Genomic DNA, 23,743 nt, shown 5'->3' with positions numbered 1-23,743 from the left:
CCTCCTAAACCAATGTTTGTCATGACTTTTGCCATCGTACTATCATAGCTGGACCAACTGCAGGTTGCCAGATGTCATTATTAACCCCTTAAAGTTTAAAATGAAAAAAAAATGCTTTGAAGTACTGACCATATTTATTATTGTTTTAGAATAGGTTAGTTCAGCTGAGAGTTGCCAAATGTTCACATTAACCCTTAAACATTCAAATTCTTACATGATACATAATGCTTTGAATGATAATGTTTTATTGTGGGTTTAGAATATACAGGGTCATAAATTAACCCTTTCATAAATGCACAACTGTAAATATTTTTGCTATAATTATTAGATTTATACAATAATAAATGCTTTTGAATTGCTTTAAAATAACTATACGAAAGCCTCCTGAACCCATTTTTGTCATCCTACCATCATTGTTGGATTAAGTGCAGGTTGCCAGATGCCATTATTAACCCTTAAAGTTTTAAATGCTGAAAATATGCTTTGAAAGACTGACCATATTTATTATTGTTTTGGAATATGTTAGTTCGGCTGATGGTTGTCAGATATGGTCATTAACCCTTGAACATAAAAAAAAAATTACATGGTTTATTTTTTTGCTTAAATGATTATAGTTTGAAGGATAATCTGTATTTATTGAGGTTTTAGAATATATGGGGTTGCCAAATCATAAATTGACCCTTTTATAAATGCACATAACAAGATAAAAATGTTTCTGAACCCATATTTGTCATCCTACTATAATTGCTGGATCAAATGCTGGCTCCCAGATGCCATTATTAACCCTTTTAAAATGCAGAAAAGGTACAGACCATATTTATTATTGTTTTACAATATGTTTGTTCAGCTGAGAGTTGCCAGATGTTGTCATTAACCCTTGAACATTAAAATACTTACATGGTACATAAAGCTTTTTTGCTTAAATGCTTCCATGATTTGAAGGACAAATCATATTTATTGTGGATTTAAGATATACACGGTTGCCAGATCATAAATTTACGCTTTTATAAATGCACTGTAACTGTAGATATTTTTAGCAAAAACGTCCCCAACCCAAACTTGTCACGACTTTTGTCATTCTACTATCATTGTTGGATCAAGTACAGGTTGCCAGATGCCATTATTAACCCTTAAAGTTTCAAATGCAGAAAATAAATGGTTTGAATGGTTATGGTACTGACCATATTTATTATTGTTTTAGAATATGTTAGTCCAACTGGGGTTGCTATATACAATAAAATGAATTAACCATTACTGTGCACAATTTTAAAATAGACTTTCGAATGGAACGCCAATCGACACCAAACAACTTCCCTCAGGATCATAGGGACACCAAAGTGTCCATCCCTTTAAAATGTTTTATTCCAAAGGGCATATGTATTAGAAATAAATGCAGAAAGAACGAGGAAATGAGTTATGCATTCTGAATTATCGTTATTAGATTGGCTGTGGGTTGCCAGATAAAATCCAGAGTATTAACCTTTTAAAAAAAAAGCTGTCTCAGTGACGTATAATTACAGTTATTGCTAGGTAACAAAAATGATAAGCACTTTTCTAGCGAGTAATGACTGTGGTATTTAGAAACCGGTTACCATGGTGCATTTTTGTAAGGAACAACTAAGTGTAGCCTTGCCTGCATACAGCAACTGCATTCAGAGTGAGCAGGTAACCTGTCAGATCTGCTTTTAAAACGATAAGTCTGAGGTAAAGGAGCGTCTGAAGCAGTGACCCAGGATGACTGTTGTACAGCAGTGCAGGAATACCTCGCGTTCCCTCCTCACCTGAGAAAGCCTGAGGCCATGAGCCTGTAAGACACAATTGAACACTCATCTTTAAGCAGCCCTGACAAATGATGTAATCCTGTTAGTCCAGCACTTTGTCTCAGGCAGTTCTTCATTCATGATCTATCCATGTGTCTAACATGAAGGTAAAAATCATCAAGAACACAATGTCCCCTTCCTTCCACACAAGTTCAGAGTCAATTCTTCTAAACTATCCATCGCAAGCCAAGGAAATATGAGGTGAAGTGCTCATATTTTATCTTTGTGCTGATGTAATGCTGGCTTCCCAGCGTATAATTCAATTAAAGTGATGAACCTCACACACACACAAACGCTTGGAGTCAACTAAACCTGGATGATATAGTGATATTGAGCAGGCACAATCTGCGGCTAAATTATTAATGCTAGGTGAATGTGAGGTGCTAAACTCTTCATCTCTTTAGTGTCACTCTTGCAGCAAGACAGACAGAAAGTCATCCTGGTGTGAGCTGTACAACACCTTTTCATTATGGCTAAATAATACCATTCGCATTTAGAAATTTACATAATTGCATATTAGTGCACAACGTTCTGGCCTATGTAATTTAAGTGACATGATTAATGACTGATGATTGGCAATTAGTTTGAGTAATCACTAACACTTGATGTCTCAGAAAAACTATCTTGAGTTAATTAGCTGGGTAAAGTGATGGGGAACAATAAATGCGAAGTATAGCTTTTAATATTTTGATAAATATATACCTTTACAAGTTCTGTCTGGTTCTCGAATCTGATTGGCTGATAGCCATGAGATATTAAAATTATATCAGCACTCGTACAACCTCTTCACCATTGTGTATTACTCCAGCCACACGAATGGCAAGCAGAGGACTACAGTTTGACAAACACTGCTGCTATTGGACAACATAATGTACCTCTGAGGCATGTATAGGCAAGAATGTGGTTGTTTAATCTATGCAGTTTATTTATGAGGATAGTGCCTATTTTAAATATTCATAATTTAGGAGATTCAGCGTGTTATGCCGAGTTCAGACTGCATGATTTTCAAAGTAGTCGTGTCACATGTTTTCACACTGCATGACTATCTGGGCTTGCGTTTCGTCGCTGCTTTGTTTACACTGCAAGATGGATCGGCGACAGGGACTTTCACATTGCATGACTTTACTATAGGAAGAATCATCGCCGACAACTTTGTCCAAACTACGTCTCACAGTCAAAAACACGTAGTATATCTTTTGTTATTAACTACATAATGAGAAAGAAGCCTTTAATGGGGTAGAAAATTTACATATTTGCTCACCTGGGTTTAAAGGGAATAAGCCATTTCTCCTCAATGTTGATAATAAACGAATTTCATTCTGTATAAAACGTCAAACAGACACGGTTGCTCCTGAGTCCAGTCAAACCTCCACTAGTTTTTCCTCCATTTTGTGGGTTCAAATAAACCGAAAAAGAGGTTCTCCCCCAGCCTCCCGCTGGTCTGCAGCAGGTATACACACACACACACACATGCAAGTGAATGCCGCTCTCTCATTGGCTGTTGGCGATCGCTGATGTTATTTTCAGTCAAAACTCAATTCACACGGCATGATTTGAATCGCCAACAGCTCCAGATATTTAGCATGCCAAATATCTCGCAGGCATCGGCGATTCTCTCAGATCGCGTCTTTGATAGTTCATACTGTGTGATTGTCACTTGCGTGCACGAGCACCGATTTGCCTGTGATTTCAGGCATTTGTCGGCGATTTCTCAAAACCTGTCTGCGAGCCAAAATCGGGGCTAAATTCACGCAGTCTGAACTAGGCATTAGTGGCCATCAGCCTGCCGTACTGAGCAGAGCAAAGATGGTTAACGTTCCGCCACGAGATGGCGGCAGAGACCACATAATAAGTCCTTATGCAGAGTTCAGACTGCATGATTTTTAAGCCCCGATTTTGACTCGCTGACAGGTTTTGAGAAATTGCAGACAAATGCCTGAAATCACAGGCAAATCTGTGCTCATGCACGTGAGTGACAATCACACCGTTTGAACTATCAATGACGCAATCTGAGAGAACCGTCGATGAGTCGCCGATGCCTGTAAGATACTTGGCGTGCTGAATATCAGGAACTTTCAGCAATTCAAATCATGCTGTGTGAAATGAGTTTTGATTGAAAATAACATCAGCGATCGCCTACAGCCAATGAGAGCTGCATTCACTTGTGTGTGTACCTGCAGGCCAGCAGGAGGTTGAGGGAGAAGTTAAAAGCGCCAATTTTCGGTTTATTTGGACCCAAGAAATGCAATATTACACTCGTAGCAGTGCGGTATGGCATAATATCATCACTGGTAGGACAATAAGGCACACGGCCTGCGGCTTCAGGCCAACGCACGCGTTCAAGCAGAGCCGATATACAGCCATATCGCACTACTACTCTTGTGATATTGCTCATTTATTGAATTTACATTGGAAAGTTGTAGCTATTTTGGAACTGATTTGCAGTTTTGTCGTTTCCGATTGAAGCATTACACTTTACGACTGATATACAGTGGGGGAAATAAGTATTGAACACATCAATCAAGAACATTTTTCTAAAGGTGCTGTTGACTTGAAATTCTCACCTGATGTTGGTAACAGAAGACAATCTAATTAGTTCACAAATGAAGTTGTGTAATAAAATGAAATGACGCAAGGACAAAGTATTGTACACGTGAAGGGAGGTGTAGAAAGGCAGTGAAAGCCCAGACAGCAACTGAAATCTCTCAGTAGCTCCTCAGCAAGCCCTCTGCCCTTCCTCATTGTAAATGAACATTAGCTGCTTCAGTCCAAAATCTACATACCAGAGCGGTCATTTCAGTAACACAATGACCCTCTTACACAACCAAGGAAACTCAAATGCTTTCAGAGAAAGAAAATCAAGCTGTAAAAATGACCCAGCTAATCACGTGACTTAAATCAAATAGAAAGCACAAACTAAAGTTCAGATTTGCTAGACGAGACCCACAGAACCGTCAAGATTTTAACACTGTTTAACTCTGTAAAAAAAAAAAAACTCACACCTGAGCAGTGCATGTGACTTCATTCTCCATATGAGGGGCGTCTTTAAGCAATACACTATATTATTTTGTTCTATAAAAATTCCAGAACTAACTCTTCTTAATTATTTTACATAATATATAAATATCTGTACATTCATACTCTCAATTTCTTTTTTTTTTTAATTTAGCATACTTTGAGTTTTAAAGCATGACTGATTTAAATAGCACAAACTAAAGGCAAAATAAATCAATATACTATATTTTATTCTATTAAAAAACCAGGAACGAACTGTTCTTAATTATATTTTACATAATATATTCATATCTGTACATTTATACTCTTCTTTTTCCTTTTTTTCCTTTAGCATATTTCGAGTTTTGAAGTCGAAGTGGCTTTCCAGAGCTTTGAAGTAATGGTCGGCTATAGACCCTCAAGACAGATCCTCCAAACGAGGGCGTTTGCTGTGGTTTGCTGAAGGAGAGGAGACTTCAGACGGATCAAAAGTAGGTCTGGGTTCATCTGGGGAATCCCTGAAACCCTGGACCTGTAGGAGATCACATATACAGACATATATACAGAGATGTATATGTATATGTATATATATATATATATATATATATATATATATATATATATATATATATATATATATATATATATATATATATATATATACACACACACACACACACAAAACCAGTCAAACAGTTGGTATCAGTAGGATTTTAAAAAATGTTTTATAAGAATGCAGTTCTGCTCACCAAGCCTGCATTTATTCTATAAAAATACATTAAAAACTATTAAATTGTGAATTATTATATTTACAAATTTAAATAACTTTTTCTACTAAATGTTGTTTAAAATGTAATTTATTATTGTGGTTTAAGCTGGATTAGGCTAAATTAGTTTTCAGTGTCACATAATACTTCAAATATCCTAGCATCATTATGTGAAGAAACATTGAGTCCGTTTACATGGACACCAACATTAACAGAATAAACTTTTTAAAAAACATTATATACAGTCAAAATTATTATTTCCTTTACAAATATTTCCCAAAAGATTTTTAACAGAGCAAAGATTTTTTCACAGTATTTCCTGTAAAAATTTTTGTTCTGAGGAAAAAGTTTTATTTCATCTAGTATAAAAGCAGTTTTTAATTTTTTAAAAACCATTTAAGGTCATTATTAGCCCCCTTAAGCAATATTTTTTCATTGCTATACAAGTACACCCCTCACAAAACCTCTTTTAAATTGATATTTTTAATAGGAAGCTATACAATATTATATTTGTGCATATACATTAGATCAGCCAAATCTGGAGCTTATCGAACAAAATAACTTACGATAACGGGCCAAAAACTACCACACACAAATTTATGTTATAGAAAAATATTTAATACAAGTTTAAAAAAAATAGGCAAAATCAAGAGAAGCAAAAAATGTAAAAATGTTGTTGAAATTTGGTAGGTTGTATTTTTTTGGCAATATTTTGCTCTTATTTAATTGTATTATCTTTCAATTTCTAAATATGTTTGGTGACTAAAATATTATATTAATAGATATATCTGTGTAATAAATCTGTTTTGTTTAAATGCACCAAAATACACTGCCATTATTCACTGAGAAATGGATAATATTATTTACTAAATTGGGTGTACTCAATTATGCTGAGCACTGTACTGTATATATACACACAAATTTGAAGGCTGAGACTTTTAGTAAGAAATGACAAAGCTTGCGATTAATAAATGTGTTCATAGTATATAGTTTCACATATTTAAAACCATATGATAGTTTATTTTTATTCATGCATCAATTTTGAATGATTTGATCCATTTTGGGACTGAAGAATGAGCATCAAAACTAGATGTTTCACACATGCAGTGGATAAAGCAGTGGTCGTTTTATTTAACTTACTGTAATCTGATATTGAACTGTGGCCTCCATTTGACTTGGGGACTTGTACAAGGAGGCGAGCCTAAGCACCAGACGGAGAGATGAGAAAACCATAGAGTAACTGGTTATTTCATACTTCATGTCTGACCTCGTCTGCAAAGATTTAAATGGCAAAAGAATCTGAAGCAATGCAAAAATGTAGAGTCTGAACTGTACAGCCAGCGGGAAGACCTTCAGCTGTATTGCGAGAGATGTGAAAGCGCTATGGAGAAGCTCTCTGTGCCTCTGCTGCTACAGAGTGATAGACTGGCAGGTATGCAGGATGCATTATGAATAAGGTCTGGCTACAAAAGGCAAAGCAAGCTACTTGTTCAGAGTGATTCATTCCATCACCCACGGAGGTGAAGGGTAAAGAGTTTATGCAACATACTCTCGCTCGCTCTCTGCTGAAGACACATTTGGCTGAGAACACCACAGATGCTGGCTGCTATTTTCTAATGCAACATTTTGCTGTGTCAGGTTGACTGGACTTAAGAGCTAAATCCAGAAGAAGAAGAAGAAAAAAAGCCACAATAAACACCTTCCCACACAATTAGCAAATGAAAAGTGTCTGTGTTTACCTTCTCTGTCCCTCCCAGTGCAGGATGAGCCTCTGCGTCGCAGCGTGACCCCAACTCTCCCCTAAAGTGTGCATTTTAATTGTTAAAAGCAAAGGAATGCATGAATATAGTCATTATGGATATGTCTTACCTAATGCAGGAACCAGTTTTGACTGGCCATTTGAAACTCGTGTGGTCATCTGATTGGTCAAAACAACCTAGGAATACATGGCAACCCAATAGGATTATTTTGACATATACATATGGGTAGCTGACAAATAAAATAGCCTTTTGTTTTGTAAAGCGTCACTTTGAAGAATTGTTTTTATATTTATGTAGTTTGAAGTCTGATGTTTGAGGAAATATAAGGCAGGGGTGTCCAAACTTGGTCCTGGATGGCTGGTGTCCTGCAGAGTTTAGCTCTAACTTGCTTCAACACCTGCCAGGACGTTTCTAGTATATATAGTAAGACCTTAATTAGCTGGTTCAGGTGTGTTTGTTTAGGGTTGGAGATAAACACTCCAGGGGCACTCAACGCTGCGTTCGCACAAAAACTTTGCGTACCCCAGATTTCACGCTCACGTTTGGATTAACTAACGATGAAATGAACACAATGTGTGTTGGTTCACGCCAACTTCATCTCTGCCGTATGTGTATTTCTTGTGTGTGTTTGTTTTTTTTTCCATTGGCGGCTCCTAGAGGCAATTATGTTAAATTGCACACTACGTCACTTTCGCTGCTCTTTGCTGCTCTCTTAAGTTATGTTGTTTCTGTCAATCAAACGGTGATGGGTGGGAATCACTCCACTAGCTCATTCCAACAAGGTGTGCTATTTGCACTTAGCCTAAATAGACACTACAAAATTTTACCCTTTTACATCGGAGCATTTCTTTTTTCATTCACTCACAGTGCAATGTTCAGAACCCACTGCGTTAACTGCGTCAGCTAAACTCTCCCACTCTATTTTTTTTTCTTTTGTTAGTAATTCTAGAGGAAAAACTTGCTAATAACACCGTTTTTCTCCGGTCTACCTCCGAAAGGAGCACTTCCAATTCACATTTCGTTTAAAGTTTCACTTTTTGCTTACTTTTGCCATTACTTTTTCGTTTTGTTTTGCTAAAGTGGAGTCATTACCATATTCATAAGGGGGAGGAGGCAGGGAGGGGATTTGCGCTTGAGCATATGTTTCACGTCAAGTCAGATGTACAAAAAGAATATGCGTGGGATTCCGCGTAAGTTGTGTTTCATATATCTGAATTTTTTACTGCATACGCACATTTACAACTTTGTGCGTTCGCAATGTTTAGTATGAAATCATCGCAAGTCTTCTTGCATGAAGCCCATGGACACGGGGGGTCCAGGACCGAGTTTAGACACCCTTGATATAAGGGTTTAACTATATCAATTCTTTGGTACTTTTTCACTGAACCGTAACATGAATAAAACAAACTAAATCGTCTTTTAGTTCCCCAGTCCAGACTAAAATGCAACTGGGACAGATCCTTTTCTGTGGCTGTACTGCGCTTGTGGAACAATCTGCCCCATGAGATTAGAATGGCACCATCACTATCTACATTTAAATTACTTTTAAAAACGTACCTTTTCAGTCTGGCCTATTAATATCTTAATAATAGTTTTGTCGATTGTTTTTTTTCTAATTATATAACTGTTTTTTTCTTGGTTTGATTTCTATGTTTTTATAATTTTCGCTATATTTTTTACTAAATATCTTAAGTACAGCACTTTGGTCAGTTTTTAAATGTGCTTTATAAATAAATGAACTTGAATGAAACACATCCTGTTTGTGTGTGACATGGCAAAAATTAACTTTTAATAATGTCCTGGAGGGCCGGTGTCCAGCTGAGTTTAGCTCTAATTTGCTTCAACACACCTGCCAGGATGTTTCTAGTATATCTAGTAAAGCTGCAGTCACACTAGAATTTGAGCTGGTGAAATTCAGTAGTACGGCGCTGTGAAAAGTGACGGGATTAAACAATAGCGATTGGTCCATGTTTTAAATTTCTGTTCAGAGAGGTCATGTTTTTATCCTCGATTGATCTCACGCAGTCAAGTGATGTGATTTCACAGGTCAGAGTTCTTGAACAAAGCTTGAACATTGCAACGCGGCAAACTGAGAAACTTGTCGCACGAGGTTGCGTTTCCGGTCTGACACGATAGCGTGCGTAGGAATAAAAGTCTATAGGGAGAAAAGTGCATAAGACCTTAATTAGCTGGTTCAGGTTTGTTTGATTAGGGTTGGAGCTAAACTCTCCAGGACACTGGCCCTCCAGGACCAAGTTTGGATACCACTGTCATAGTCCCTTTTCACATAATGTCATGCAGAGCCCTGTTTCACTCCACGCAGTTTATCTTTACTTCCCATAGAGAATTAACCAAGTCAGCTGTATATTTACTACAGATATGATTAGATTGTCACTACGGCTGTATTTGAACTATAAGATTAAAATGCAGTTTTGATAAATTATTTGTAACTTATTAATTAGGATAAAAAGTATACAGATATTAAATTAAAATCACCCAGTAGGTGGTGGCAGGACACGATCTAAAGGTTTAATTCATTCATTCAAACTGAAAAAAAAAAACATTTATGTATCAGTAAATGAGAAATGATGAAATATTTCTAGATTAAATATTTACCAAATAATATGAGAAAATCTAATAAAGAACTTTACTCATGCTGGAACATTTAAATAACAAGCAGCATCAAGGTAAAAATAAATCCATTATAGAGGAAAAAAATTGAAATATTAAGTGAGAAGTTTGCAAACATAGAACTTTTTTTGATAAACAATAACTTATTTCTATTCTTAATAACTTAAACAATCATATTAAAACTCAGAAAGCAGCTCAGTATTGAAAGAGAAACATTTGGACACATACTCATAACTGTAATAGTCTTAAATCACAACGTGCATTGTTAATATTTTCAGTTGTAAATTTTCCAGAGAAGTCTCCCATTCATTCGAAGGTAAACCAGAACTAAAAATACACTGCGTTGTCGATAGGGGGAAGTGAAGTGACGTCATTGTGAAAAGGGTCTATTGTTGGACACTTCATGTGGTGCTATTTATTTTGTAATGAATAATATATTTTTGTTCTCCATGACATGTCGTACTTGTTGGACATTTTCAATAAATAGGAGTGTCACACCAAAAGAACAACAAAAATGTGAAAAATACCAAGGCTAAAACTAAACAGGTGCATGTCATGGGTTTCAGTTACAAGATCTTGAATAGGGGTCATTCAACTAATTATATTTTTTAGTGGGATTGCCCTATTTAAAATAAGCATATATCACGTCACGCCAGAGGACATGGTTTTTAGTGACAATATAATCAGTTCCTATCTTTTTGGAAATACATGGATTAAAAAAATAATGATTGTGATTTACTAAAATAGCCACTTGTAAAATTCAGGCCGGGGGCATTTATCAATGATTTTACAATTTTACTTTTAATTTTACGATTATATTATTATTATTTATTAGAAAATAAATATGAATATACCTATATTATAATAAAATATTTATTATTAATTTAATATTATTTAATTATTTATATTTATAATTGATATAATTTTTTATTTTTATTTATATAAATTAGTATTAACTATTAATATAAACAAATTACATTACTTATATATTATCTAATTATTTAAATGTATTAATATTAATAAAAAATATCTAAACTTACAGTAAAAAATGTAAGTAAATAGTAAAAGTGTATATATATGTAAAATACATTTATAATATTAATATAAATTACTTTGTGATAAATTACTTTGAAGGCAGCATGGTGGCTCAGTGGTTAGCACTGTCGCCTCACAGCAAGAAGGTTGCTGGTTCCCGACCGTGTTCATGTAGGTCAGGCATGTCCAAACTCGGTCCTGGAGGGCCGGTGTCCTGCAAAGTTTAGTTCCAACCCCAATCAGACACACCTGGCCTAGCTAATCAAGCTCTTACTAGGCTTTCTAAAACATCCTTGCAAGTGTGTTGAGGCAAGCTGGAGCTAAAATCTGTAGGACACCGGCCCTCCAGGACCGAACTTAATTGTCCATAGCGTATGAGTGTGTGTGTGAATTAGTGTGTATGGGTGTTTCCCAATACTGGATTGTGGCTGAAAGGGCATCCACTGCATAAAACATATACTGGAATAGTTAGCAGTTCGTTCCACTGAAATAGAGACTAAGTCGAAGGAAAATGAATTAATGATAAATTAATCTTGTTACAAATAGTACCGCCACTCTGTGTTGTGTAGCTAGTTGGATGAGCTGCTGGGCAAGGCCATTCAGGAGGCGGGTCCTCTGAGAAAGATCCTCAAAGTCATGCCGGAATGGGAAGGCGATGCTGTCAATCACTACTAATCGCACCTGTGATTGGATAAGATATCAGCTATAAGCATGTAAACAGCAGTGATGTCCCTGTGCTGACAGAGATTTGTTACCTCAGGATGCTCAGACAGGAAGTCAGGTAGGAGGTAAACCTCCGCTAACAGCTCTACATAGTCATGGCAACGCACCAAGAAGAGGTTAGAGAGGATCTTCTCCACATTAAGTTCCTCCAGAGCTCCTTTCTGTTCTAAAAGGAGAGTCAAAGACAGATTATTAGGCACATTTGTATATATTTGCGTCATAATTCTAATGAAACGGGAAGGTGACGCTCATCAGTATTGTGACTTATCAGCATTGTTCCCTCCTCAAATCAGACCTGTATCCTCTGCTAGGAGGGTGCAGTGTTGAACGGCTGCCTCTGCCATATCAGCAACCCGCTGCACCAAAAAACTGCCTTCTGTGTCGATATACAGCGCCTTTCCTCCCAGACCTCCAAAACACACAGGAATCTGCACATCCACAGCTAGCTGCATGCTTTACAATGCGGGAATACAACAGCACATGAAACTACAGTAAGCTACATGTTTTCAAGGTCAAATTGAGTTTCAAGGACAATTTACTCAGTTTACTTAACCTAAAGTTTCTTAGAGTTTCTTTATTCTGTTGACCAAAAAATATAAATTTTGAAGAAAGCTAAAAACCTGTAGACAATTCATAGTTTTAGTTTTTTTTCTTCCATGAATGTCAGGCTGTGGCTACAGGTTTTTAGCTTTCTTCAAAATATATATTTTTGGTCAACAAAATTAAATAAAATAAATCACAGGTTTGAAAGCACTTTAGAGTGAGATTCACCTTGAAACAAGTAAAGGATGACTAAATTTTCAGTTTTGAGTGAACTATCCCTATAAAATGCACCAACACAACTCATAATCCATTTCTTTTCATACCAAAGCTGAGTCTTTCCGACCCCAGGGGCCCCACAGATCTCGGTGGTCTTTCCCACAGGCACGCCTCCGCCAATAGCATCATCTAGACCAGAGCAGAAGGTCACTATGCTGCCCAGAGTTTGCTCCTGGTGCAGGAGATCCAGTGCCGTTACGCCGTCTGCTGCTGCCCTCTGCTGGTGAGGCTGAGCATCATCTCTCAACATCTGCAGCAGCTCCACTGCCTCCTCTTGAGAAATACCTGCCTCTGCAAAACAAAGTTTCAGAAAAGTATTATTTGCAAATTCGAAATGGAGAAATCATATTACCAGCCAATGACTGTCAAAGTACAACGTGTTCAAAGTCAATTAGTGCGAATGTTGTTTTGAAGTCATACATGCGATTTCAGAGCAAATATTCAAAGTTTTCCTCAATGTTTTACTGCTGTAAATATAAATAAGTTGCCTTTGCAGAGCTGAAGAGGCCTCATGTCTGTCAGGTCTGAAGCCGCTTGGAAACCCGCATTGATGAGCTTCACCTTCACCGACGGCGCCAGAGGGAGACTCGGTACAGTCCTGTGCATTTCCAAAACTAGTGTCCATAAAGACAAAAAAACAGCCTCAAATGCCGATTAAGACCGTAGACTGTCGGTTAGTACTGATGAGAGACAATTTTAGCCATACTAAAAGTTTTAGCCGCCTTTGGATGAATTCTTTCAAAGCTTCTGTCAGCAAGGTAACGTTAACGTAAATACAAGTTTTTACTTTCAAACGCGTACAATATACGTTAATCTTTAATGAATTGCTATACCGTGGAATATTTATGTGAAATAAAAACAAGCATAAATCATTTACTTTAAACGGATATTTCCTCATATATTTGTCTTCTTTTTGATCATCCCTCCAAAACAAGACACGACGACTCTTGTTAGGGTAAACGCTCTTCAAAATAAAAGTCTCAGTAAGACGCCATTTATAGTTTAGTGTACGAGGGCTACTGTTGGTTCTAATAATAATGTGACAAATCTATGCAAAGTTCACTGTGCACATGGAAAAGCCTTTTTTATTTACTTGCTACAATTATACTACTGACAGTGATAATTTACAGGATAAAACCACAAACCACTGTCCACAAACATGATTTATTCTACAAATGTTGAAGCAATATTTTACTATACATTTATTAAATATAATGCTGACATGTTATAACTTTTTTGTGTATAGCGTATTATTAACTTATAAAACATATTTTATGTTTTAACATAACTCATACTTATAACTTATACAACATAACTTATAAAACATATTTTAAACATATTCGCTTTGGATAAAAGCGTCTGCTAAATGACTAAATGTAAAAATGTAAACGTACATATTTAGAGGTTTAGTTCACAAAAAAGAACATTAACTCACCCTCAAATGGTACTAAATTTTCATACATTTATTTTGTTTGACACAAAAGAAAACATTTTGAAGTAAGCTAAAAACCTGCAACCACTGACTTCCAATATAGGTCAAATATTATGAAAAATGAATGGTTTCAGGTTTTCAACATTTTTGTAGTTATCTTCTTTAAAAGAATTAACAATATAACAGTAAGAAATAACAATTGTGTTTAACAGAAGAAAAAAACTCTTAAATGTTCGAACAAATAAAGGGTTAGTAAATGATGACAAAAGGTGAACTGTCTTTTTATTATATAAAATCTAGTATAAATTAATTTTAGCCAGTTTCCAAGAAAATGTTGCATATTTCCATTTATTCATTCATTCATTTTCTTTTCAGCTTAGTAGTCCCTTTATTAATCTGGGGTCGCCACAGCGGAATGAAGCGCCAACTTATCCAGCAAGTTTTTACACAGCGGATGCCCTTCCAGTCGCAACCCATTTCTGGGAAACATCCACACACACACTCATACACTGCGGACAATTTAGCCTACCCAATTCACCTGTACCGCATGTCTTTGGACTGTGGGGGAAACTAGAGCACCCGGAGGAAACCCACGCGAACGCAGGGAGAACATGCAAACTCCACACAGAAACGCCAACTGAGCCGAGGCTCGACCCAGCGACCTTCTTGCTGTGAGGTGACACCACTACCTACTGCGCCACTGCTTCGCCCTTATTTCCATTTAGTTAACATAATTTTCAAAAATAACAAAAGCTGTTAATGATTAGAACTAAAAAACTAATACTATATAATACAATGTATAGCCATTAGAAAAATGTAAAAATGACACCAAATGTGCCCATAACTTTAAATACACAAAGTAAAATATAAAAATAAAGTCATCAATATTTAGTTTTTTCTTTAAAGTTCAAGAACTTTGCAGAGAAAATATTATATTTAGATTAACTTGTATCAAAATTAATGCTGCATGGGCAAAAAATAATCACGATTTATCATATGCAAAGTAATAGATTCTGACATATGTATGTATTATAAATGATTGTTATGTATATGTAATACACACCCAAAAACAAAACTAACTAAAACAATGTGTTACATATTTAAATGTATAAATAATTTGTGTGTATGTATGTATGTATGTACGTATGTACGTATGTATGTATCTATGTATCTATGTATCTATCTATCTATCTATCTATCTATCTATCTATCTATCTATCTATCTATCTATCTATCTATCTATATATATATATATATATATATATATATATATATATATATATATATATATATATATATATACATATACATACAGTATATATACATTTGAAGCCAGAAGTTTACATACACTATAAAAAGGCATATAACCATTTAAAAAAAAAAAGTCAGATGTTAATGTGAGCAAACTTTTTCACTTTTAGGTAAGTTAGGATTATCAAATTTGTTTTTGTTATGTTTATCAGCAGAATGATGAGAGAGACTTCACAGCATCTCACAGCGTAGATGGCATCATGAAGAAAGAACATGTAGAAATACTGAGGCAACATCAAGACATCAGCCAGGAAATTAAAACTTGGCCACAAATGGTTCTTCCAAACAGATCATGACCCTAAGCATACTGCCAAATTAGTTAAAATGTACTTTAAAGACAACAGAGTGTATGTTTTGGAGTGGCCATCACAAAGCCCTGATCTCAATCCTTTAGAGAATTTGTGGGCAGAGTTGAAAAAGCTTGTGCGAGCAAGACAGCCAACAAATCTGACTCAGTTACACCAATTCTGTCAGGAGGAATGGGCCAAAATGTCTTCAAACTATTGTCAGAAGCTTGTGGAAGGACACCCAAAACATTTGTATACAGTTTAAAAGCAAAGCTTAAAAAATAAAAAAGTTAATGTAAGTAAACTTTTGACTGTCTAGAAATTAATAAAAAATTATCCAAAAAAAATTGTAGGTAATCCTAACGGACCTAAAATAGTAAACGTTTAGTATGATTTACCATCAGACATTTAAAAAAAAATGTATGCACTTTTTTTAAAGTTGGCTATATGTTATATGCTATATGTTTGCCTTATTTGATTCGATTCTGTTTGTTTGTAAAATTTACATTTGTCTTTTAATATTTACTTTATATATCATCGTAAATTAAGAACAGAAATCAATTTCCGACAAGAACAAAGCGAACACATCACCAATTTGTAAATTGTCTAATTTGGTGGTCCGAAAACCACCATTGTAATTATAAAACGCCATGTCAAATCTTAAATGTCCCATATCTCACCCTGTACAAATCTGACGTGTATTTACAAAACAAAAGTCCTCCATCAGAAGAAAAACAATGCGCATCGACATTTCACAAATCAGGTAGACATGTTATATAAACGCTCTCTAGTGGCTTAAATGACATTTAATTTTCACCATAACATTATTTAATCCGTATTTTTATGTTGACCTCATATTCCTCCTGCAAGTTAGTCTGTTGTCGCTGTTTAGAAGCGGTGTTGACAAGCTGAGTGTGTGTTTGATACAGCTGAGCTCAGATCAGCAGAAAGGCCTTTTGTTTTCACAGCTGTTGAAGCGTATTGTTGTCATGAATTGTCGGTCAGAGGTGCTGGAGGTGTCTGTGGAAGGTCGGCAGGTGGATGAAGCCATGCTGGGCCTCCTGCACACGATCCTCCTGCACCGCAGCACGGGCAAATTTCACTACAAAAAGGAGGGCACCTACTCCATTGGCACTGTGGGCACTCAGGACGTGGACTGCGACTTCATAGACTTCACTTTCGTGCGAGTGTCTTCAGACGAGCTGGACAGGGTCATCAGGAAAGCGGTGGCCGAGTTTAAGGTAATAAATTTATCACATTACTTCGGGGATGTCTGGTACTGTTGTAATGCGATCTTAGTTTATAGTTTGCTATATATTTTTATTTACTTTTTCAAAATTTCCCAAATGATGGTTAACAGAGCAAGGAATTTCTCTCAGTATTTCCTATAATATTATTTTTACTAGATACATTTTTATTTGTTTTATTTCAGATAGAATAAAAGCAGGTTTTATTATTTTAATCCATTTAAAGGTTAATATTATTAGCCCCCTTAAGCTGTATATATTTTTGATTGTCTACAGAACAAACCATCATTATACAATAACTTGCCTATTTATCCTAACCTGCCTAGTTAACCTAATTAAACTTTTAAATGTCACTTTAGGCTGAATACTAATGTTTTGAAAAATATCTATAAAAATATTATTTACTGTTATCATGGCAATGATGATAAAATACATTTTGAATTTATTTGAAATTAGTTATTAAAACTATTATGTTTAGAAATGTGTAAAAATAGAGGCTCCGTCAAACAGAAATTGATGGAAGAAATATACCGGTTGGCTAATAATTCTGACTTCAACTGTATGTGTTACTTATTTAAATATTGCACCGTGTTAACACCATTTAGACATACAGCACCTATAACTGTACAAATAAAAACTTTTATTGCTACTTTAACTAAAATAAATTACATAAGCAACTTGAGTTATTTTATTCCACAGTGTTGGCAAATGAAAATATATATAATAAAATATAATATTATTTTAATTAATATAATTTTTATCTACAAAACTGTTATATCATTTAAATGATGTTTTATTTCAGCCAGTTGCCAAGGAAATGTTGCGTATTTTCATTTAGTCCAACTTTGGGTTAAAAAATAACAAAAGCTGGTAACGATTAGAACTAAAAACTATTAATGTATAGACATAAAAACATTAAAAAATGACTAAAATTATAACTATAAATAAAATATAATAATGAAGTGATGGATAATTTAATTTAAATAAATAAAAATTTGCTTCAGAACTTTGCAAAGTGAATATCATATTTAGATTAACTTGTATTAAAATGATTGTCAGGCAAAAATTAATAAACTACACAAAATATAAACTTTTATTGCTACTTTAACTAAATTAAAGGAAAATATGTAAACAACTTTACTTATTTTTTCCAGTGTTGTCAGATGAAAATGAATATTTTTATTTACAAAAGTTATATCATTTAAATTACGTTTTATTTTAGCCAGTTGACAAAGAAATTTTATTAATTATAATTTTGTCCAATTTAATTTTAAAATGTAACAATATAAGCTGTTAATGATTAGAACTGAAATCTATTAATACTTTATAATACAATGTACAGACAAAACATTAAAACGACAACAAAATTATTACAATTATAACAATAAATACACAAAGTAAAATATAAAAATAGTCATCTGTAATTTAGTTTTTTTTTTTATAAATACATTATGTACAGAACGTTTTGAGAAATTCAAAACTTTGCTCAGGAAATCCATTTTTAGATTAATTTGTAATAAAATTAGTGCTGAGCAAAAATTAATCACGGCTAATCACATCCAAAATAAAAGTTTGTTTTAATTTTGTGCATTATATATTTATTATATACAACACAAATTTGTTACATATATATTTAAATATATATGTAAATATAAATATGTGTGTGTGTGTGTGTGTGTATATATATATATATATATATATATATATATATATATATAATATACATATATATATATATATATAATATACACAGTACACAACACATATATTATGTCAAAACAAACTTTTATTTTGGATGCAATTTATTTGGATGAGATCATTTTTTCCCAAGCAACAAATAAATGAGCTAAAACTAATAAACTATACTAACACAAAATCAATCATTTAAAAAGTGAAAATTTGTACATATTTGTGTACTTAGTTGTTTTTGCCAGTAATTTTCTCTAATATGAATTATATCTACTGACAAAAATTTACATGTACACATGAATAAAAGCTATAAAATATATAGAAAAATAAATAGAAAGTATATAACAAAACATATTCCAAAAGGTTCAATACATTTCCACAATTCTTATCATAGTAAATGTACTCATTTTATAACCACACCCATGTTGTTCTTCCCAGGATGCGCTTGGCAATTCGGGCAGCGACGGCATGGGTCAGATCTCACTGGAGTTCTACCAGAAGAAGAAGTCACGCTGGCCCTTTTCAGACGAGTGCATCCCATGGGAAGTCTGGAGCATCAAGGTAAACGTGGTCAATTTGGCAAATGAACAGGAGCGTCAGATCTGCAGGGAGAAAGTTGGAGAGAAGCTCGGGGAGAAAGTCATTAACATCGTGGAGGTGATAAACCGGCACGAGTATCTCCCCAAAATGCCCACACAGTCTGAGGTAGACAACGTGTTCGATACCAGTCTGAAAGATGTCCAGCCGTACCTGTACAAGATCACGTACCAGATCACGGATTCGCTGGGCACATCAGTGAGCACCACCATGAGGAGGCTGATTAAAGACACGCTGGCCTTGTGAATAAACTCCTCCTGATTATCATCTTGTAATATAACAAAGTCACATTGCATTGCTCCTCAGTGGGATCTCGAATACATTCACTTGACTTTTCTGTATGATAATGTCATCTCTGCATCAGCTAATTGAAATATGCTTATTATTTAGTCGGATACTTTTGTTGTTGTTTTTATAATAAAGTTTAATTATGTTCTCAAAATTATATCGTCGTTTGTCATAAGTTTTGTTATCCTTATAAACTTAACTTTGAGCGCAGGACACACCAAGCCGACATTAAAGAACTAGCGGTCACAAAAAACGGTACTCTCTGGACTGAAAAGCTTGATGTAAACACACCAAACTGATGACAGTCCTGAAATGTGAGCGTAGGTTCTGTGCGTTTGTGAGAAGATGTGTTTTTCCACACCTGCAGTGGGCGGTATCTATTGTCATTCCACAAAGGGAAACCAGGGGTCCGTTCTTCATAACTCACTTAAATGATCTAAGATGATTTGACAGATCCTGGATATTTTCATCCTTGTACAGAGTTCATACACATGATTTTACTACTGAAATTCCAGGATTTTTCCAGGTCTTTTCCAAAACTTTTAGACATTTTTTGCCATTTCTGGCAGAATGTTTAGATTTATGCGTAATGATTTTGGGAGTAATATAACTAAAACCTTAAAATATTTAATAAAAGTAATACCTTTTTAACTTGTATTTAATGTTTACAACACAAATCCAATGACTAATTAATAATAATTAATATTACTTTACAAACTGTATTGTAAATAAATCATATGAACATGTTCATATTAGAAAATAATAATACAAAAATGTATTTAAACGCTGAATAAATATAAATTTACACAAGTAAATACACAGAATCCATGATTGGCTAAAAGTGAGCCGAATTCTGCGGTGCAGATTCAGTGTGGGCCTACCCATCGGGCACGGCGTAAACAGATATTAGTAGCCTGACCGAAAAAAACAGTAGCCCCGGGACTTCGGGCTACCAGATTTTGTGAGGCCTGTAAGGAAACACTATTTGTCTGTGCTCATTTGTTCCTGTAGTCCAGCATTGTTGCTGTTGTTTTGTCAAACACTTCCCCATGACTATTGACAGCATATAATATGCATTTGCATTATGCCATTTTAACAAAATCACATTTGGTAGTTTACATAAGATGTAAATTGTATAATACATACATTTAAAAACTTGCACTTTTTAAGGCTTTTTTTGACCGTTCATTTACATGAAAATACTGTTTTTGTTGAGGGCCTGAAAATGCAGTTTTAGAAAACAAGAACACAACAAAGCAACACAAATGTGAGTTTGTGAAAACTGTCATCATGCATGTCTGTTACGAGTTCATTTTGCTTAGTGAAGTTTATTCATAAACTAATTTCGAGAGGAGCACGTGATTATGATTGAACACAGCTGGTTCTGCATTAGCATGCTTGATCCACCAATCAGGTCATTCCTAACCCACTATAAAGAGCCAGGGTTTTTTCACTACAGTCATCTTCGATTTGAAGAATCCCCCCTTCCACCCCTACCTTTTCACCTTTCCCTCCATAGGGCAGCACGGTGGCCCAGTGATTAGCACTGTCGCCTCACAGCAAGAATGTCACCGGTTCTAGTCCTTTAACAGGCTGGTGGTCGTTTTTGTGTGTAGTTTGCATGTTCCTCCCGTGCTTGCGTGGGTTTTCCCCGGGTCCTCTGGTTTCCTCCCACATTCCAAAAACATGCACAACAAGTGAATTGATCAATCTAAATTTTGCACTACAGCTAATCTCTCACCATGCAGCATATCTTTCATAGCATTCAATTTTTAGTTATCAGTTTTTATCAAGGGGGAGTTGTCGAGATCTACCTGAGCTCAAGGCTCCCCTCTCGCCCTTCAAATGGGAGGGAGCCCAGGGCTCAAGAACCTTTGAGCTCAGGGCTCTCTCCCGGGACAGCATGCCAAACTTGCTTATAATCAATCATCAGCTAAGTGTGAACTCTTGAAAATCTGTTTATTTTACTAGCAAAATTTTTTTATACACTAATGCAAACTTTTTTCTGTAAAGCCCCTTTTTCTTATTTTTTGTAAAGATTTGAAATATTATTAAATACCATCTCTACCTCCAGCGATATTAAAGCTTTAAAATCATTAACACTATTTGAATCCTACAGTATTGTCTCTTTTTTATAATACCCAGAGGACTGTATTGTATGTGATTTTGTAAACATTACTGTGACCTCGCTTTAAGATAGATTCAAAGTGATTTTTGTAATTCATATTTCCCCTGGCATAATCTCTTTTTTTCTCTTTTTGTTTTGTTCCGTTGTCTACTTTTGTTGTTATAGGATTTGCACCTTTTCTGTAGATTTTTGTATCCTTGTTAAACGTTCCAATAAATGTATTTTTTAAAATAAATAAATAAATAAAAATGTCAGATCTCCTGAAAAGTGAAGCCAAAACATTTCGATCACCCCCTGGTGGTGGCTGTAGGATATATCACTAACCCCTCCTCTTAAACAAATGGTTTGTGAGCCAAATCGAATTTAAAAATAAATAATAAAACATGCACAAACTTTTACTAAAAACAGTTAAGTGTTTGTTAAAACATATATGCAACATGCCAGATTTCGATACACAACCACAATCTATGCTTGATGAATGTTGCACTATATCCCCATATAAAAATACATTTATCTCTAATATATATAACAAATTACAAACAATACCCCATAATATTGTATAATATATATATGCTCAATAATAATAATAAAAAACATATATGCATGTTCATAGTATTACTAAGCAGGTTAATCATTTGATTCTCTAAAAACTTGGTGTGGTGTCATGTGCTTAAGTCAGCCTGGTTCCTGCTCCAAATGACGTCAGATTGCCACACTTGTGGTTTTATTCATTTGAGATTGTGTGTGTGCGCGACCGTAAGAGCACAAGACACCAAACTGCAGTGCCCATAACAGCCACTAAATCCACACAGAGCAGTAGTTGAGGTGAAGCCCATTTAGACATGCATCACATTCGGGAACCTACATGTCTCAAAAATCAAAAGATGTGAAGGCAAACATTACACTGTAAGTTACATTACTCGGAGTTGACATACTTTGGGGTTATATATAATAATTTGAAGCACCACAGTTGCTTTACTGGGTCATAAATTATAGCAACTGCTGAGGATATATTTAGAGGTTTATTTTATTGCAAAGTACACTAAAACCATGCCCCATCGAGTAATGAAAAGTTCTACACATACTTATATGTTATTTATTTAGACAAGTGTCAGTGTTTAGTAGGGGTGTAACGAAGTGCAACCCACAGTTCAGAACGCGCATGACCAGCGAATTAATACATTTTACTCGTAGATTAATACTTAATTTGTAACGATCACAGAGAGATTTTCTCTAGCGTCGTTCAAATCACATGTGAAAGCATTTAGGCTTTACTGAAAAATATGACAGAAGAAGTTGTGGTAGGTTATTCAGGATGTGGTGGGCTTCTTAGGCTATTAAAGGTGTTTTCTGTCACTACTTGTAAGCTGAACAATTAATCATTTAAAGATCAGGATCGTAACACCCACGCAACAAATGATAAATGATGGTGATTTGCAGATGTTTATTAATCCTACAAATCGATGCGTTCAAATCTGTGTTTGAAAAACTCAAAAACCTGGAAACAGATTCAATCTTTAGTCTTTTGAGTTGGTAATGAAGTTACAAACAGTCAAATAACAATGAAGTATTGGGATAACAGTCTATAGTTTAGATATAACCACTGATGTTTATGGTAAAGATTAAAATCAGCGTCATATGCATTTAACAACGCTCAAAAATAAAAGTTGTAGGCAGCAAATTACATTATTTAACCAGTAGGTAGCGACAACCAGTCATCAAAAATATGCCACTGAATAATTGTTCAAAAATGACACATCTAGCAATGAAACATGAAGTTTTATGATTGAAAATGAGTCTAAAATTAAATATGGGTTGTACAAATTATATTGTTAGATTTATACAGTAGTAGTAACAGTGATTTTTTTTTACATTACTGAATATTTTACTGTTTTTTTTATTCAGCTGATTATTTCTTCAATTAATTTGTAATAAAATTACAAGTTCTTGTAATAAATGGAAAGCAAATTAATCTGCTCCTCTTTTTTGCTGATTCAAAAAATGGTCCGATCTGTAAATGAAAAACCACAATGTGATCTAAAGCGTGAGATTTGTGATCCGTTACACTAGTTTTTAGACTGGTTTCCCCACTCCCATTAAAAATATTTTTCACTCAATTGATAAGCTTAAACAACAAAATAAAAGACTGTCTAACCAGACTATCTGATCATTTTGTAATTAACACCAAGTCCAAATCATGGTTGATAAAAAAACA

General features: G+C 34.8%; 2 protein-coding genes across 4 annotated transcripts; one reads left to right on the top strand and one right to left on the bottom strand.

Annotated features, from left to right (window-relative positions):
- Positions 1-5,044: 5,044 nt before the first annotated feature.
- On the bottom strand, positions 5,045-13,517 carry rad51c (RAD51 paralog C). 2 transcript variants are annotated; one of them, XM_087269358.1, is made up of 10 exons: positions 13,427-13,517; positions 13,038-13,163; positions 12,597-12,840; positions 12,026-12,183; positions 11,763-11,896; positions 11,557-11,688; positions 7,451-7,517; positions 7,321-7,381; positions 6,722-6,782; positions 5,045-5,346 (listed from the first exon to the last, which is right to left on the bottom strand). In XM_087269358.1, the coding sequence occupies exons 2-10, from the start codon at positions 13,153-13,155 to the stop codon at positions 5,233-5,235; spliced, it is 1,089 nt and encodes a 362-aa protein (XP_087125484.1). In that variant the 5' UTR covers positions 13,156-13,163; positions 13,427-13,517; the 3' UTR covers positions 5,045-5,232.
- Positions 13,518-16,301: 2,784 nt separating this feature from the next.
- Positions 16,302-19,557, top strand: atg101 (autophagy related 101). 2 transcript variants are annotated; one of them, NM_001423721.2, is given in 3 exon segments: positions 16,302-16,342; positions 16,548-16,820; positions 18,954-19,557. In NM_001423721.2, coding segments are annotated over 2 exon segments (657 nt in total). In that variant the 5' UTR covers positions 16,302-16,342; positions 16,548-16,568; the 3' UTR covers positions 19,359-19,557.
- The last annotated feature ends 4,186 nt before the right edge of the window (positions 19,558-23,743 follow it).

The sequence above is a fragment of the Danio rerio genome, chromosome 10, assembly GCF_052040795.2.
Source record: "Danio rerio strain M-AB ecotype USA chromosome 10, GRCz13ab, whole genome shotgun sequence".
In the NCBI taxonomy this organism is placed as follows: domain Eukaryota; kingdom Metazoa; phylum Chordata; class Actinopteri; order Cypriniformes; family Danionidae; genus Danio; species Danio rerio.
The sequence above is the reverse complement of the archived record's forward strand: the minus strand, read 5'-3'. Positions and strand labels throughout refer to the sequence as shown.